Source organism: Plectropomus leopardus, chromosome 23, assembly GCF_026936395.1.
Source record: "Plectropomus leopardus strain MGB_pleo_1.0 chromosome 23, ASM2693639v1, whole genome shotgun sequence".
Classification (NCBI taxonomy): domain Eukaryota; kingdom Metazoa; phylum Chordata; class Actinopteri; order Perciformes; family Serranidae; genus Plectropomus; species Plectropomus leopardus.
Window position 1 is genome coordinate 16,396,860 of NC_142198.1, and position 18,630 is coordinate 16,415,489.

An 18,630-nucleotide genomic window follows, 5' to 3' on the forward strand; every position below is an offset into this window, starting at 1 on the left:
TTGGTGTTTTTTTCAACTTTCTTTTCTATAGCATGCTTTGGCAGGCTATTCTAACCATTTTCCAGCCGTTTTAAACAGTTTTTAGGACTGGTCTAATTTTGACATTTTTGCCTTACTATAGTCTTGGATTTTTGGTCGGATTTTTCGACATGCCAAATTTAGCTTTTTTTGGTGTTTTTTGCAACTTCGTTTCCTATAGCGTGCTATGGCAGGCTATTCTAAGCTGTTTCCAGCTGTTTTTAACAGTTTCTGGGACATGTCAAATTTTGACATTTTTGCCTTACTATAGTCTTGGATTTTTGGTCGGATTTTTCGACATGCCAAATTATGCTGTTTTTGGCTTTTTTTTGCCAATTTCTTTTCTATAGCGTGTTTTGGCAGGCTATTCTAAGCTGTTTCCAGCTGTTTTAAACAGTTTTTAGGACGGGTCAAATTTTGACATTTTTGCCTTACTATAGTCTTGGATTTTTGGTCGGATTTTTCGACATGCCAAATTATGCTTTTTTTGGTGTTTTTTTCAACTTTCTTTTCTATAGCATGCTTTGGCAGGCTATTCTAAGCAGTTTCCAGCTGTTTTCAACAGTTTTTAGGACGGGTCAAATTTTGACATTTTTGCCTTACTATAGTCTTGGATTTTTGGTCGGATTTTTCGACATGCCAAATTATTCTGTTTTGGCTTTTTTTTGCAACTTTCTTTGCTATAGCCTGCTTTGGCAGGCTATTCTAAGCTGTTTACAGCTGTTTTTAACAGTTTTTAGGAGATGTCAAATTTTGACATTTTTGCCTTACTATAGTCTTGGATTTTTAGTCGGATTTTTCGACATGCCAAATTATGCTTTTTTTGGTGTTTTTTGCAACTTTCTTTTCTATAACGTGCTTTGGCAGGCTATTCTAAGCAGTTTCCAGCTGTTTTCAACAGTTTTTAGGACGGGTCAAATTTTGACATTTTTGCCTTACTATAGTCTTGGATTTTTGGTCGGATTTTTCGACATGCCAAATTATGCTGTTTTGGACTTTTTTTGCAACTTTCTTTGCTATAGCGTGCTTTGGCAGGCTATTCTAAGCAGTTTCCAGCTGTTTTCAACAGTTTTTAGGACGGGTCAAATTTTGACATTTTTGCCTTACTATAGTCTTGGATTTTTGGTCGGATTTTTCGACATGCCAAATTATGCTTTTTTTGGTGTTTTTTTCAACTTTCTTTTCTATAGCATGCTTTGGCAGGCTATTCTAACCATTTTCCAGCCGTTTTAAACAGTTTTTAGGACTGGTCTAATTTTGACATTTTTGCCTTACTATAGTCTTGGATTTTTGGTCGGATTTTTCGACATGCCAAATTATGCTGTTTTGGACTTTTTTTTGCAAATTTCTTTGCTATAGCGTGCTTTGGCAGGCTATTCTAAGCAGTTTCCAGCTGTTTTCAACAGTTTTAGGACGGGTCAAATTTTGACATTTTTGCCTTACTATAGTCTTGGATTTTTGGTCGGATTTTTCGACATGCCAAATTATTCTGTTTTGGCTTTTTTTTGCAACTTTCTTTGCTATAGCCTGCTTTGGCAGGCTATTCTAAGCTGTTTCCAGCTGTTTTTAACAGTTTTAGGACGGGTCAAATTTTGACATTTTTGCCTTACTATAGCCTTGGATTTTGGATTTTCGACATGCCAAAATTATGTTTTGGGCTTTTTTTTGCAACTTTCTTTGCTATAGCGTGTTTTGGCAGGCTATTCTAAGCTGTTTACAGCTGTTTTTAACAGTTTTTAGGAGATGTCAAATTTTGACATTTTTGCCTTACTATAGTCTTGGATTTTTAGTCGGATTTTTCGACATGCCAAATTATGCTTTTTTTGGTGTTTTTTGCAACTTTCTTTTCTATAACGTGCTTTGGCAGGCTATTCTAAGCAGTTTCCAGCTGTTTTAAACAGTTTTTAGGACGGGTCAAATTTTGACATTTTTGCCTTACTATAGTCTTGGATTTTTGGTCGGATTTTTCGACATGCCAAATTATGCTGTTTTGGACTTTTTTTGCAACTTTCTTTGCTATAGCGTGCTTTGGCAGGCTATTCTAAGCAGTTTCCAGCTGTTTTCAAAGGTTTTTAGGACGGGTCAAATTTTGACATTTTTGCCTTACTATAGCCTTGGATTTTCGGTCAGATTTTTCGACATGCCAAATTATTCTGTTTTGGGCTTTTTTTTGCAACTTTCTTTGCTATAGCATGTTTTGTGAGCTATTCTAAGCTTTTCAACTGTTTTAAACAGTTTTTAGGACGGGTCAAATTTTGACATTTTTGCCTTACTATAGTCTTGGATTTTTGGTCGGATTTTTCGACATGCCAAATTATGCTTTTTTTGGTGTTTTTTTCAACTTTCTTTTCTATAGCATGCTTTGGCAGGCTATTCTAACCATTTTCCAGCCGTTTTAAACAGTTTTTAGGACTGGTCTAATTTTGACATTTTTGCCTTACTATAGTCTTGGATTTTTGGTCGGATTTTTCGACATGCCAAATTTAGCTTTTTTTGGTGTTTTTTGCAACTTCGTTTCCTATAGCGTGCTATGGCAGGCTATTCTAAGCTGTTTCCAGCTGTTTTTAACAGTTTCTGGGACATGTCAAATTTTGACATTTTTGCCTTACTATAGTCTTGGATTTTTGGTCGGATTTTTCGACATGCCAAATTTTGCTTTTTTTGGTGTTTTTTGCAACTTTCTTTTCTATAGCGTGTTTTGGCAGGCTATTCTAAGCTGTTTCCAGCTGTTTTAAACAGTTTTTAGGACGGGTCAAATTTTGACATTTTTGCCTTACTATAGCCTTGGATTTTCGGTTGGATTTTTCGACATGCCAAATTATTCTGTTTTGGGCTTTTTTTGCAACTTTCTTTGCTATAGCGTCTTTTGGCAGGCTATTCTAAGCTGTTTCCAGCTGTTTTTAACAGTTTTTAGGAGATGTCAAATTTTGACATTTTTGCCTTACTATAGTCTTGGATTTTTAGTCGGATTTTTCGACATGCCAAATTATGCTTTTTTTGGTGTTTTTTGCAACTTTCTTTTCTATAACGTGCTTTGGCAGGCTATTCTAAGCAGTTTCCAGCTGTTTTCAACAGTTTTTAGGACGGGTCAAATTTTGACATTTTTGCCTTACTATAGTCTTGGATTTTTGGTCGGATTTTTCGACATGCCAAATTATGCTGTTTTGGACTTTTTTTGCAACTTTCTTTGCTATAGCGTGCTTTGGCAGGCTATTCTAAGCAGTTTCCAGCTGTTTTCAACAGTTTTTAGGACGGGTCAAATTTTGACATTTTTGCCTTACTATAGCCTTGGATTTTCGGTCAGATTTTTCGACATGCCAAATTATTCTGTTTTGGGCTTTTTTTTGCAACTTTCTTTGCTATAGCGTGTTTTGGCAGGCTATTCTAAGCTGTTTCCAGCTGTTTTAAACAGTTTTTAGGACGGGTCAAATTTTGACATTTTTGCCTTACTATAGTCTTGGATTTTTGGTCGGATTTCACGACGTGCCAAATTATGCTGTATTGGGCTCTTTTTGCGACTTTGTTTCCTATATCTTGTTTTGGCAGGCTATTCTAAGCTGTTTCCAGCTGTTTTTAACAGTTTTTAGATGTTGGAGATCTTCTACCAGTCTGTTGTCTCCAGTGCCGTCTTCTTCTCTGCTGTTTGTTGGGGTAGCAGCATCAGAGCCAGTGACACCAACAGACTTAATAAAATAATTAAGAAAGCTGGCTCTGTGGTGGGTCTCAGGCTGGAGACCGTGGAGACGGAGAGGAGGACACTTAAAAAACTGCTCGCCATCATGAACAATGCTGAGCACCCCCTCCACCACACACTGAACCGACAGCGGAGCACCTTCTCCAACAGACTGATTCAGCGTCGCTGTCGAAAGGACAGATACAGGAAATCTTTCCTGCCACAAGCCATCCACCTGTACAATAACTCACCTCTGTCTGCGCTTTAAACTCCGGTCTTAGCTCCATGTCTCTCTACACTGCTGACTTTATTTTTATTTATATTTATTCAGATACTGTTCTGCACTTTACACATGTATATATGTAGATATGTACAGTCTCTTGGTTTTTTTTTGTTTTTTTAAGCATATTTCTTATATTCTATTAAGAATGTGTGCTCTTTATTCTCTTTTCTTACTGTATGGCGCTGCTACACCCCAATTTCTCAGTTTTGAGATCAATAAAGTATATCTATCTATCTATCTATCTATCTATCTATCTATCTATCTTACTATAGTCTTGGATTTTTGGTTGGATTTTTCGACATGCCAAATTATAGCCTGCCAAGACACACCATAGCAAAGAAAAATTTTCGAAAAATCAGACCAAAAATCCAAGACTATAGTAAGGCAAAAATGTCAAAATTTGACATCTCCTAAAAACTGTTTAAAACAGTTTCCAACTGTTTTTAAAACAGTTGGAAACAGCTTAGAATAGCCTGCCAAAACATGCCATAGCAAAGAAAGTTGCAAAAAAAAAAACCAAAACAGCATAATTTGGCATGTCGAAAAATCCGACCAAAAATCCAAGACTATAGTAAGGCAAAAATGTCAAAATTTGACATCTCCTAAAAACTGTTAAAAACAGTTGGAAACAGCTTAGAATAGCCTGCCAAAACATGCCATAGCAAAGAAAGTTGCAAAAAAAACCCCAAAACAGCATATTTGGCATGTCGAAAAATCCGACCAAAAATCCAAGACTATAGTAAGGCAAAAATGTCAAAATTAGACCCATCCTAAAAACTGTTTAAAACAGCTGGAAAAGGGTAAGAATAGCCTGCCAAAGCACTCTATAGCAAAGAAAGTTGCAAAAAAAAACAAAACAGCATAATTTGGCATGTCGAAAAATCCGACCAAAAATCCAAGACTATAGTAAGGCAAAAATGTCAAAATTTGACATCTCCAAAAAACTGTTTAAAACAGCTGGAAACAGCTTAGAATAGCCTGCCAAAACACGCTATAGAAAATAAATTGGCAAAAAAAGCCAAAAACAGCATAATTTGGCATGTTGAAAAATCCGACCAAAAATCCAAGACTATAGTAAGGCAAAAATGTCAAAATTTGACCCGTCCTAAAAACTGTTAAAAACAGCTGGAAACAGCTTAGAATAGCCTGCCAAAACGCTATAGCAAAGAAAGTTGCAAAAAACCAAAACAGCATAATTTGGCATGTGAAAAATCAACCAAAATCCAAGACTATAGTAAGGCAAAAATGTCAAAATTAGACCCATCCTAAAAACTGTTAAAAACAGTTGAAACAGCTTAGAAATAACCTGCCAAAGCATGCTATAGCAAAGAAAGTTGCAAAAAACACCTAAAAAGCATAATTTGACATGTCGAAAAATCCGACCAAAAATCCAAGACTATAGTAAGGCAAAAATGTCAAAATTAGACCCATCCTAAAAACTGTTTAAAACAGCTGGAAACAGCTTAGAATAGCCTGCCAAAGCACTCTATAGCAAAGAAAGTTGCAAAAAAAAACAAAACAGCATAATTTGGCATGTCGAAAAATCCGACCAAAAATCCAAGACTATAGTAAGGCAAAAATGTCAAAATTTGACATCTCCAAAAAACTGTTTAAAACAGCTGGAACAAGAATAGCCTGCCAAAACACGCTATAGAAAATAAATTGGCAAAAAAAGCCAAAAACAGCATAATTTGGCATGTTGAAAAATCCGACCAAAAATCCAAGACTATAGTAAGGCAAAAATGTCAAAATTTGACCCGTCCTAAAAACTGTTAAAAACAGCTGGAAACAGCTTAGAATAGCCTGCCAAAACACATAGCAAAAGAAAGTTGCAAAAAAACCAAAACAGCATAATTTGGCATGTCGAAAAATCCAACCAAAAATCCAAGACTATAGTAAGGCAAAAATGTCAAAATTAGACCCATCCTAAAAACTGTTAAAAACAGTTGGAAACAGCTTAGAATAGCCTGCCAAAACACGCCATAGCAAAGAAAGTTGCAAAAAACACCTAAAAAAGCATAATTTGGCATGTCGAAAAATCCGACCAAAAATCCAAGACTATAGTAAGGCAAAAATGTCAAAATTTGACCCGTCCTAAAAACTGTTAAAAACAGTTGGAAACAGCTTAGAATAGCCTGCCAAAGCATGCTATAGCAAAGAAAGTTGCAAAAAACACCTAAAAAAGCATAATTTGGCATGTCGAAAAATCCGACCAAAAATCCAAGACTATAGTAAGGCAAAAATGTCAAAATTAGACCCGTCCTAAAAACTGTTTAAAACGGCTGGAAAAGGGTTAGAATAGCCTGCCAAAGCATGCTATAGAAAAGAAAGTTGCAAAAAACACCAAAAAAAGCATAATTTGGCATGTCGAAAAATCCGACCAAAAATCCAAGACTATAGTAAGGCAAAATGTCAAAATTAGACCCGTCCTAAAAACTGTTTAAAACAGCTGGAAAAGGGTTAGAATAGCCTGCCAAAGCACGCTATAGAAAAGAAAGTTGCAAAAAACACCCAAAAAAGCATAATTTGGCATGTCGAAAAATCCGACCAAAAATCCAAGACTATAGTAAGGCAAAAATGTCAAAATTTGACCCGTCCTAAAAACTGTTAAAAACAGCTGGAAACAGCTTACAATAGCCTGCCAAAGCACGCTATAGCAAAGAAAGTTGCAAAAAACAACCAAAACAGCATAATTTGGCATGTCGAAAAATCCGACCAAAAATCCAAGACTATAGTAAGGCAAAAATGTCAAAATTAGACCTGTCCAAAAAACTGTTAAAAACAGCTGGAAACAGCTTAGAATAGCCTGCCAAAACATGCCATAGCAAAGAAAGTTGCAAAAAAAAGCCCAAAACAGCATAATTTGGCATGTCGAAAATCAAAAAAAATCCAAGACTATAGTAAGGCAAAATGTCAAAATTAGACCCATCCTAAAAACTGTTTAAAACAGCTGGAAAGGTAAGAATAGCCAAAGCAACGCTATAGCAAAGAAAGTTGCAAAAACACCAAAAAAAGCATAATTTGGCATGTCGAAAAATCCCACCAAAATCCAAGACTATAGTAAGGCAAAATGTCAAAATTTGACATCTCCTAAAAACTATTAAAAACAGTTGGAAACAACTTAGAATAGCCTGCCAAAGCATGCAAAAGAAAAGAAAGTTGCGAAAAACACCCAAAAAAGCATAATTTGGCATGTCGAAAAATCCGACCAAAAATCCAAGACTATAGTAAGGCAAAAATGTCAAAATTTGACCCGTCCTAAAAACTGTTAAAAACAGTTGGAAACAGCTTAGAATAGCCTGCCAAAGCTGGCTATAGCAAAGAAAGTTGCAAAAAACACCTAAAAAAGCATAATTTGGCATGTCGAAAAATCCGACCAAAAATCCAAGACTATAGTAAGGCAAAAATGTCAAAATTAGACCCATCCTAAAAACTGTTTAAAACAGCTGGAAAAGGGTAAGAATAGCCTGCCAAAGCACGCTATAGCAAAGAAAGTTGCAAAAACAACCAAAACAGCATAATTTGGCATGTCGAAAAATCCCACCAAAAATCCAAGACTATAGTAAGGCAAAAATGTCAAAATTAGACCTGTCCAAAAAACTGTTAAAAACAGCTGGAAACAGCTTAGAATAGCCTGCCAAAAACATGCCATAGCAAAGAAAGTTGCAAAAAAGCCCCAAACAGCATAATTTGGCATGTCGAAAATCCGACCAAAATCCAAGACTATAGTAAGGCAAAATGTCAAAATTAGACCCATCCTAAAAACTGTTTAAAACAGCTGGAAAAGGGTAAGAATAGCCTGCCAAAGCACGCTATAGCAAAGAAAGTTGCAAAAAACAACCAAAACACCATAATTTGGCATGTCGAAAAATCCGACCAAAAATCCAAGACTATAGTAAGGCAAAAATGTCAAAATTTGACATCTCCAAAAAACTGTTAAAAACAGCTGGAAACAGCTTAGAATAGCCTGCCAAAACACGCTATAGAAAAGAAATTGGCAAAAAAAAGCCAAAAACAGCATAATTTGGCATGTCGAAAAATCCGACCAAAAATCCAAGACTATAGTAAGGCAAAAATGTCAAAATTTGACCCGTCCTAAAAACTGTTAAAAACAGCTTAGAATAGCCTGCCAAAGCATGCTATAGCAAAGAAAGTTGCAAAAAACACCTAAAAAAGCATAATTTGGCATGTCGAAAAATCCGACCAAAAATCCAAGACTATAGTAAGGCAAAAATGTCAAAATTAGACCCATCCTAAAAACTGTTTAAAACAGCTGGAAAAGGGTAAGAATAGCCTGCCAAAGCACGCTATAGCAAAAGAAAGTTGCAAAAAACAACCAAAACAGCATAATTTGGCATGTCGAAAAATCCGACCAAAATCCAAGACTATAGTAAGGCAAAATGTCAAAATTTGACATCTCCTAAAACTGTTTAAAACAGCTGGAAACAGCTTAGAATAGCCTGCCAAAACACGCTATAGAAAAGAAAGTTGCAAAAAACACCAAAAAAAGCATAATTTGGCATGTCGAAAAATCCCACCAAAAATCCAAGACTATAGTAAGGCAAAAATGTCAAAATTTGACATCTCCTAAAAACTGTTAAAAACAGTTGGAAACAGCTTAGAATAGCCTGCCAAAGCATGCTATAGCAAAGAAAGTTGCAAAAAACACCTAAAAAAGCATAATTTGGCATGTCGAAAAATCCGACCAAAAATCCAAGACTATAGTAAGGCAAAAAAGTCAAAATTAGACCCATCCTAAAAACTGTTTAAAACAGCTGGAAAAGGGTAAGAATAGCCTGCCAAAGCACGCTATAGCAAAGAAAGTTGCAAAAAACACCTAAAAAAGCATAATTTGGCATGTCGAAAAATCCGACCAAAAATCCAAGACTATAGTAAGGCAAAAATGTCAAAATTAGACCCGTCCTAAAAACTGTTTAAAACAGCTGGAAAAGGGTTAGAATAGCCTGCCAAAGCATGCTATAGAAAAGAAAGTTGCAAAAAACACCCAAAAAAGCATAATTTGGCATGTAAAAAATCCGACCAAAAATCCAAGACTATAGTAAGGCAAAAATGTCAAAATTTGACCGTCCTAAAAACTGTTAAAACAGTTGGAAACAGCTTAGAATAGCCTGCCAAAGCATGCTATAGCAAAGAAAGTTGCAAAAAACACCTAAAAAAGCATAATTTGGCATGTCGAAAAATCCGACCAAAAATCCAAGACTATAGTAAGGCAAAAATGTCAAAATTAGACCCATCCTAAAAACTGTTTAAAACAGCTGGAAAAGGGTAAGAATAGCCTGCCAAAGCACGCTATAGCAAAGAAAGTTGCAAAAAACAACCAAAACAGCATAATTTGGCATGTCGAAAAATCCGACCAAAAATCCAAGACTATAGTAAGGCAAAAATGACAAAATTAGACCTGTGCAAAAACTGTTTAAAAACAGCTGAAACAGCTTAGAATAGCCTGCCAAAACATGCCATAGCAAAGAAAGTTGCAAAAAAAAGCCCAAAACAGCATAATTTGGCATGTCGAAAAATCCGACCAAAAATCCAAGACTATAGTAAGGCAAAAATGTCAAAATTAGACCCATCCTAAAAACTGTTTAAAACAGCTGGAAAAGGGTAAGAATAGCCTGCCAAAGCACGCTATAGCAAAGAAAGTTGCAAAAAACAACCAAAACAGCATAATTTGGCATGTCGAAAAATCCGACCAAAAATCCAAGACTATAGTAAGGCAAAAATGTCAAAATTTGACATCTCCTAAAAACTGTTAAAAACAGCTGGAAACAGCTTAGAATAGCCTGCCAAAACACGCTATAGAAAAGAAAGTTGCAAAAAACACCAAAAAAAGCATAATTTGGCATGTCGAAAAATCCGACCAAAAATCCAAGACTATAGTAAGGCAAAAATGTCAAAATTTGACCCGTCCTAAAAACTGTTAAAAACAGTTGGAAACAGCTTAGAATAGCCTGCCAAAGCATGCTATAGCAAAGAAAGTTGCAAAAAACACCTAAAAAAGCATAATTTGGCATGTCGAAAAATCCGGCCAAAAATCCAAGACTATAGTAAGGCAAAAATGCCAAAATTAGACCCATCCTAAAAACTGTTTAAAACAGCTGGAAAAGGGTAAGAATAGCCTGCCAAAGCACGCTATAGCAAAGAAAGTTGCAAAAAACAACCAAAACAGCATAATTTGGCATGTCGAAAAATCCGACCAAAAATCCAAGACTATAGTAAGGCAAAAATGTCAAAATTAGACCCATCCTAAAAACTGTTTAAAACAGCTGGAAAGGGGTAAGAATAGCCTGCCAAAGCATGCTATAGCAAAGAAAGTTGCAAAAAACACCCAAAAAAGCATAATTTGGCATGTCGAAAAATCCGACCAAAAATCCAAGACTATAGTAAGGCAAAAATGTCAAAATTAGACCCTTCCTAAAAACTGTTAAAAACAGCTGGAAAGAGGTAAGAATAGCCTGCCAAAGCACGCTATAGCAAAGAAAGTTGCAAAAACACCAAAACAGCATAATTTGGCATGTCGAAAAATCCGACCAAAAATCCAAGACTATAGTAAGGCAAAAATGTCAAAATTTGACATCTCCTAAAAACTGTTAAAAACAGTTGGAAACAGCTTAGAATAGCCTGCCAAAGCATGCTATAGAAAAGAAAGTTGCGAAAAACACCCAAAAAAGCATAATTTGGCATGTCGAAAAATCCGACCAAAAATCCAAGACTATAGTAAGGCAAAATGTCAAAATTTGACCCTTCCTAAAAACTGTAGAAAACAGTTGGAAACTGCTTAGAATAGCCTGCCAAAGCATGCTATAGCAAAGAAAGTTGCAAAAAACACCTAAAAAAGCATAATTTGGCATGTCGAAAAATCCGACCAAAAATCCAAGACTATAGTAAGGCAAAAATGTCAAAATTAGACCCATCCTAAAAACTGTTTAAAACAGCTGGAAAAGGGTAAGAATAGCCTGCCAAAGCACGCTATAGCAAAGAAAGTTGCAAAAAACAACCAAAACAGCATAATTTGGCATGTCGAAAAATCCGACCAAAAATCCAAGACTATAGTAAGGCAAAAATGTCAAAATTAGACCTGTCCAAAAAACTGTTAAAAACAGCTGGAAACAGCTTAGAATAGCCTGCCAAAACATGCCATAGCAAAGAAAGTTGCAAAAAAAAGCCCAAAACAGCATAATTTGGCATGTCGAAAAATCCGACCAAAAATCCAAGACTATAGTAAGGCAAAAATGTCAAAATTAGACCCATCCTAAAAACTGTTTAAAACAGCTGGAAAAGGGTAAGAATAGCCTGCCAAAGCACGCTATAGCAAAGAAAGTTGCAAAAAACAACCAAAACAGCATAATTTGGCATGTCGAAAAATCCGACCAAAAATCCAAGACTATAGTAAGGCAAAAATGTCAAAATTTGACATCTCCAAAAAACTGTTAAAAACAGCTGGAAACAGCTTAGAATAGCCTGCCAAAACACGCTATAGAAAAGAAATTGGCAAAAAAAGCCAAAAACAGCATAATTTGGCATGTCGAAAAATCCGACCAAAAATCCAAGACTATAGTAAGGCAAAAATGTCAAAATTTGACCCGTCCTAAAAACTGTTAAAAACAGTTGGAAACAGCTTAGAATAGCCTGCCAAAGCATGCTATAGCAAAGAAAGTTGCAAAAAACACCTAAAAAAGCATAATTTGGCATGTCGAAAAATCCGACCAAAAATCCAAGACTATAGTAAGGCAAAAATGTCAAAATTAGACCCATCCTAAAAACTGTTTAAAACAGCTGGAAAAGGGTAAGAATAGCCTGCCAAAGCACGCTATAGCAAAGAAAGTTGCAAAAAACAACCAAAACAGCATAATTTGGCATGTCGAAAAATCCGACCAAAAATCCAAGACTATAGTAAGGCAAAAATGTCAAAATTTGACATCTCCAAAAAACTGTTTAAAACAGCTGGAAACAGCTTAGAATAGCCTGCCAAAACACGCTATAGAAAAGAAAGTTGCAAAAAACACCAAAAAAAGCATAATTTGGCATGTCGAAAAATCCCACCAAAAATCCAAGACTATAGTAAGGCAAAAATGTCAAAATTTGACATCTCCTAAAAACTGTTAAAAACAGTTGGAAACAGCTTAGAATAGCCTGCCAAAGCATGCTATAGCAAAGAAAGTTGCAAAAAACACCTAAAAAAGCATAATTTGGCATGTCGAAAAATCCGACCAAAAATCCAAGACTATAGTAAGGCAAAAATGTCAAAATTAGACCCATCCTAAAAACTGTTTAAAACAGCTGGAAAAGGGTAAGAATAGCCTGCCAAAGCACGCTATAGCAAAGAAAGTTGCAAAAAACACCAAAACAGCATAATTTGGCATGTCGAAAAAAATTCGGCCAAAAATCCAAGACTATAGTAAGGCAAAAATGTCAAAATTTGACCCGTCCTAAAAACTGTTAAAAACAGCTGGAAACAGCTTAGAACAGCCTGCCAAAACACGCCATAGCAAAGAAAGTTGCAAAAAAAAAGCCCAAAACAGCATAATTTGGCATGTCGAAAAATCCGACCAAAAATCCAAGACTATAGTAAGGCAAAAATGTCAAAATTAGACCCGTCCTAAAAACTGTTTAAAAACAGCTGAAAGGGTTAGAATAGCATGCCAAAGCATGCTATAGAAAAGAAAGTTGCAAAAAACACCAAAAAAAGCATAATTTGGCATGTCGAAAAATCCGACCAAAAATCCAAGACTATAGTAAGGCAAAAATGTCAAAATTTGACATCTCCTAAAAACTGTTAAAAACAGTTGGAAACAGCTTAGAATAGCCTGCCAAAACACGCCATAGCAAAGAAAGTTGCAAAAAAAAACCAAAACAGCATAATTTGGCATGTCGAAAAATCTGACCAAAAATCCAAGACTATAGTAAGGCAAAAATGTCAAAATTAGACCCATCCTAAAAACTGTTTAAAACAACTGTAAACATCTTAGAATAGCCTGCCAAAGCTGGCTATAGCAAAGAAAGTTGTAAAAAAAAAGCCCAAAACAGAATAATTTGGCATGTCGAAAAATCCGACCAAAAATCCAAGACTATAGTAAGGCAAAAATGTCAAAATGTGACACGTCCCAAAACTGCTGAAAACAACTGAAAAAGCTCAGAAGAACCTGCAAAGACACGCCATAGCAAAAAAAGTTGCAAAAAAAAAGCCCAAAACAGCATAATTTGGCATGTCGAAAAATCCGACCAAAAATCCAAGACTATAGTAAGGCAAAAATGTCAAAATTAGACCCATCCTAAAAACTGTTTAAAACAACTGTAAACATCTTAGAATAGCCTGCCAAAGCACGCTATAGCAAAGAAAGTTGCAAAAAAAAAACCAAAACAGCATAATTTGGTATGTCGAAAAATCCGACCAAAAATCCAAGACTATAGTAAGGCAAAAATGTCAAAATTTGACATCTCCAAAAAACTGTTAAAAACAGCTTGAAATAGCTTAGAATAGCCTGCCAAAACACGCCATAGCAAAGAAAGTTGCAAAAAAAAAACCAAAACAGCATAATTTGGCATGTCGAAAAATTAGACCAAAAATCCAAGACTATAGTAAGGCAAAAATGTCAAAATGTGACACGTCCCAAAACTGCTGAAAACAACTGAAAAAGCTTAGAATAACCTGCAAAGACACGCCATAGCAAAGAAAGTTGCAAAAAAAAAGCCCAAAACAGCATAATTTGGCATGTCGAAAAATCCGACCAAAAATCCAAGACTATAGTAAGGCAAAATGTCAAAATTTTACATCTCCTAAAAACTGTTAAAAACAGTTGGAAACAGCTTAGAATAGCCTGCCAAAGCATGCTATAGCAAAGAAAGTTGCAAAAAACACCTAAAAAAGCATAATTTGGCATGTCGAAAAATCCGACCAAAAATCCAAGACTATAGTAAGGCAAAAATGTCAAAATTAGACCCATCCTAAAAACTGTTTAAAACAGCTGGAAAAGGGTAAGAATAGCCTGCCAAAGCACGCTATAGCAAAGAAAGTTGCAAAAAACACCAAAACAGCATAATTTGGCATGTCGAAAAAAATTCGGCCAAAAATCCAAGACTATAGTAAGGCAAAAATGTCAAAATTTGACCCGTCCTAAAAACTGTTAAAAACAGCTGGAAACAGCTTAGAATAGCCTGCCAAAACACGCTATAGCAAAGAAAGTTGCAAAAAAAAACCAAAACAGCATAATTTGGCATGTCGAAAAATCCGACCAAAAATCCAAGACTATAGTAAGGCAAAAATGTCAAAATTAGACCCGTCCTAAAAACTGTTTAAAACGGCTGGAAAAGGGTTAGAATAGCCTGCCAAAGCATGCTATAGAAAAGAAAGTTGCAAAAAACACCAAAAAAAGCATAATTTGGCATGTCGAAAAATCCCACCAAAAATCCAAGACTATAGTAAGGCAAAAATGTCAAAATTTGACATCTCCTAAAAACTGTTAAAAACAGTTGGAAACAGCTTGGAATAGCCTGCCAAAACACGCCATAGCAAAGAAAGTTGCAAAAAAAAACCAAAACAGCATAATTTGGCATGTCGAAAAATCTGACCAAAAATCCAAGACTATAGTAAGGCAAAAATGTCAAAATGTGACACGTCCCAAAACTGTTGAAAACAACTGAAAAAGCTTAGAATAACCTGCAAAGACACGCCATAGCAAAGAAAGTTGCAAAAAAAAAGCCCAAAACAGCATAATTTGGCATGTCGAAAAATCCGACCAAAAATCCAAGACTATAGTAAGGCAAAAATGTCAAAATTAGACCCGTCCTAAAAACTGTTTAAAACAACTGTAAACATCTTAGAATAGCCTGCCAAAGCACGCTATAGCAAAGAAAGTTGCAAAAAAAAAAACAAAACAGCATAATTTGGTATGTCGAAAAATCCGACCAAAAATCCAAGACTATAGTAAGGCAAAAATGTCAAAATTTGACATCTCCAAAAAACTGTTAAAAACAGCTTGAAATAGCTTAGAATAGCCTGCCAAAACACGCCATAGCAAAGAAAGTTGCAAAAAAAAACCAAAACAGCATAATTTGGCATGTCGAAAAATTAGACCAAAAATCCAAGACTATAGTAAGGCAAAAATGTCAAAATGTGACACGTCCCAAAACTGCTGAAAACAACTGAAAAAGCTTAGAATAACCTGCAAAGACACGCCATAGCAAAGAAAGGTGCAAAAAAAAAGCCCAAAACAGCATAATTTGGCATGTCGAAAAATCCGACCAAAAATCCAAGACTATAGTAAGGCAAAAATGTCAAAATTAGACCCGTCCTAAAAACTGTTTAAAACAACTGTAAACATCTTAGAATAGCCTGCCAAAGCACGCTATAGCAAAGAAAGTTGCAAAAAAAAAACCAAAACAGCATAATTTGGTATGTCGAAAAATCCGACCAAAAATCCAAGACTATAGTAAGGCAAAAATGTCAAAATTTGACATCTCCAAAAAACTGTTAAAAACAGCTTGAAATAGCTTAGAATAGCCTGCCAAAACACGCCATAGCAAAGAAAGTTGCAAAAAAAAAACCAAAACAGCATAATTTGGCATGTCGAAAAATTAGACCAAAAATCCAAGACTATAGTAAGGCAAAAATGTCAAAATGTGACACGTCCCAAAACTGCTGAAAACAACTGAAAAAGCTTAGAATAACCTGCAAAGACACGCCATAGCAAAGAAAGTTGCAAAAAAAAGCCCAAAACAGCATAATTTGGCATGTCGAAAAATCCGACCAAAAATCCAAGACTATAGTAAGGCAAAATGTCAAAATTTGACCCATTCTAAAAACTGTTAAAAACAGCTGAAAGGGTTAGAATAGCCTGCCAAAGCATGCTATAGAAAAGAAAGTTGCAAAAAACACCAAAAAAAGCATAATTTGGCATGTCGAAAAATCCGACCAAAAATCCAAGACTATAGTAAGGCAAAAATGTCAAAATTAGACCCATCCAAAAAACTCTTAAAAACAGCTTGAAACAGCTGAGAATAGCCTGCCAAAGCACACTATAGCAAAGAAAGTTGCAAAAAAAAAACCAAAACAGCATAATTTGGTATGTCGAAAAATCCGACCAAAAATCCAAGACTATAGTAAGGCAAAAATGTCAAAATGTGACACGTCCCAAAACTGCTGAAAACAACTGAAAAAAGCTTAGAATAACCTGCAAAGACACGCCATAGCAAAGAAAGTTGCAAAAAAAGCCAAAAAAAGCAAAATTTGGCATGTCGAAAATCTGACTGAAAATCCAAGGCTATAGTAAGGCAAAAATGTCAAAATTTGACATCTCCTAAAAACTGTTAAAAACAGTTGGAAACAGCTTAGAATAGCCTGCCAAAACATGCCATAGCAAAGAAAGTTGCAAAAAAAAGCCCAAAACAGCATAATTTGGCATGTCGAAAAATCCGACCAAAAATCCAAGACTATAGTAAGGCAAAAATGTCAAAATTAGACCCATCCTAAAAACTGTTGAAAAACTGCTGGAAAGGGGTTAGAATAGCCTGCCAAAGCACGCTATAGCAAAGAAAGTTGCAAAAAAAAAAAAAAACAGCATAATTTGGCATGTCGAAAAATCCGACCAAAAATCCAAGACCATAGTAAGGCAAAAATGTCAAAATTAGACCCATCCTAAAAACTGTTTAAAACAACTGTAAACATCTTAGAATAGCCTGCCAAAGCTGGCTATAGCAAAGAAAGTTGTAAAAAAAGCCCAAAACAGAATAATTTGGCATGTCGAAAAATCCGACCAAAAATCCAAGACTATAGTAAGGCAAAAATGTCAAAATGTGACACGTCCCAAAACTGCTGAAAACAACCGAAAACAGCTTAGAATAACCTGCAAAGACACGCTATAGCAAAGAAAGTTGCAAAAAAAGTCCAAAACAGCATAATTTGGCATGTCGAAAAATTTGACCGAAAATTCAAGGCTATAGTAAGGCAAAAATGTCAAAATGTGACACGTCCCTGAAACTGTTAAAAACAGCTGTAAACAGCTTAGAATAGCCCGCCAAAACACGCCGTAGCACAGAAAGTTGCAAAAAAACGCCAAAAAAAGCATAATTTGGCATGTTGAAAAATCTGACTGAAAATCCAAGACTATAGTAAGGCAAAAATGTCAAAATTTGACGCGTCCCAAAAACTGCTAAAAACAACTGAAAACAGCTTAGAATAACCTGCAAAGACACATCATAGCAAAGGAAGTTTCAAAAAGAGCCCAAAACAGCATAATTTGGCATGTCCAAAATTCGACCGAAAATCCAAAAATTTCAAATTGGGCACGTCCCAAAAACTGTTGAAAACAGCTGGAAAGTGAAAAAATGTTGAAAATCCAACCTAAAATTTGGATCCATCATGACTGCACTGAAACTGTAAATTGTGTCTCATTTTTGTTGGTTTCATTTCATTTTATTCTGTTAAAACTGTTTGCATTTGTTTTGAAACCTTGTGTGAAGTACTTCATTGTTTGTTTGAAAGATGTGGTACATATGAAGCTGCCTTGCCTACTCACCTGGGGCAGTGCCTCTGTGTCACCTGATGAGCTCTGTGGAGCAAATAAGAAATAAATGAGTAAAAATAATAAATAAATAAACTAAGCAAAATCGGCAATGGATTTTTTTTATGCAGAAAATATGTAAACTGTGTACTGGACAGAGGCAGGTTTTCAGCATTATAATGGCATATGTTCATTTGTACCTTTGTTCCAGATCCAAACAATGCGTTTGGCAGAATCCTCTTTATTCTAAAAGTCTGGAAGGAATAAAGAATAAAAATATTCACAGCACCATACGGGAAAAGAGCAGTAAGTTAATGAACGATAATACAGAAAAAAGGACACTTAGGACTGTTAGTGGTTGAAGTTTGCTGTACACATAGATAGCCTTTGTAGCAGTTTTACTTCATTTTTAATTGACGTAATCTGAATGTGAGCGGACCGAGGTCACTGCTTTACGTACCATAGTTCTTTTCTTCCGTGCTTCTGTCGGCTGGCTTTTCACCTCGCTGCTGGCGTCAACGTCAGTGTACCAAATAGTCTGTGAAAAGGTTTTTTAAGTACAGTTTGACTTCATAGTTATCACACATGATGCCTCACACTCAACAAAAAAAAGATCACAAACAAGAGTTTGTGGCTGCAAACGGACTAATCCAGTGACAGCAGCTTTGGTAACGGCTAGATTGTGTTGTTTTTCATGATTATAAGCGTGTAACATATTATGCACTTCTGTCAAAAATCACAATAAAAAGCCTCCTATTGTTATCATCGAACTTAATCAACCCAGGAAGTATGAGATCAGATACTTTTAGTTTGTACTTTGTCCAAAAAACATTTTGGCTGTCTGCCTCATGTCAGCATTGATTAACAACCTGCATTAAAAAAACAAACGATCATTGTTTTCTTGTGGTTAGTTTGTACGTCATAGGTTTCTCCCTTGACAGATGCTTCGCGTTTTTCTGGCTAGACAGCATGTTTTCATTGTTGCATTTGAATGCGATGCAAAAAACACAAAGGTTTAAGTGTCGCTGTTCACAGGTGTCTTTTACATGCACCAGTCAGAGATCATGTCTGGTTTATATTATATTTAAAACAATATTTCACCCACACTGAACAAAAATTCAAAAGCAGCACTACAAATT

The 18,630-nt window shown here is 35.6% G+C and overlaps 1 protein-coding gene across 1 annotated transcript in view; it reads right to left on the reverse strand.

The window, feature by feature from the left end:
- LOC121961845 (uncharacterized) overlaps positions 1-18,630 on the reverse strand; it is a 38,606-nt gene that overhangs the window by 11,908 nt on the left and 8,068 nt on the right. Inside the window, exons 17-19 of the mRNA XM_042511890.2 lie at positions 17,952-18,029; positions 17,692-17,745; positions 17,507-17,539 (exon numbers count right to left, since the gene is read on the reverse strand). Coding sequence (XP_042367824.2) covers positions 17,507-17,539; positions 17,692-17,745; positions 17,952-18,029 — 165 coding nt within the window. The remainder of the gene's footprint in view (positions 1-17,506; positions 17,540-17,691; positions 17,746-17,951; positions 18,030-18,630) is intronic.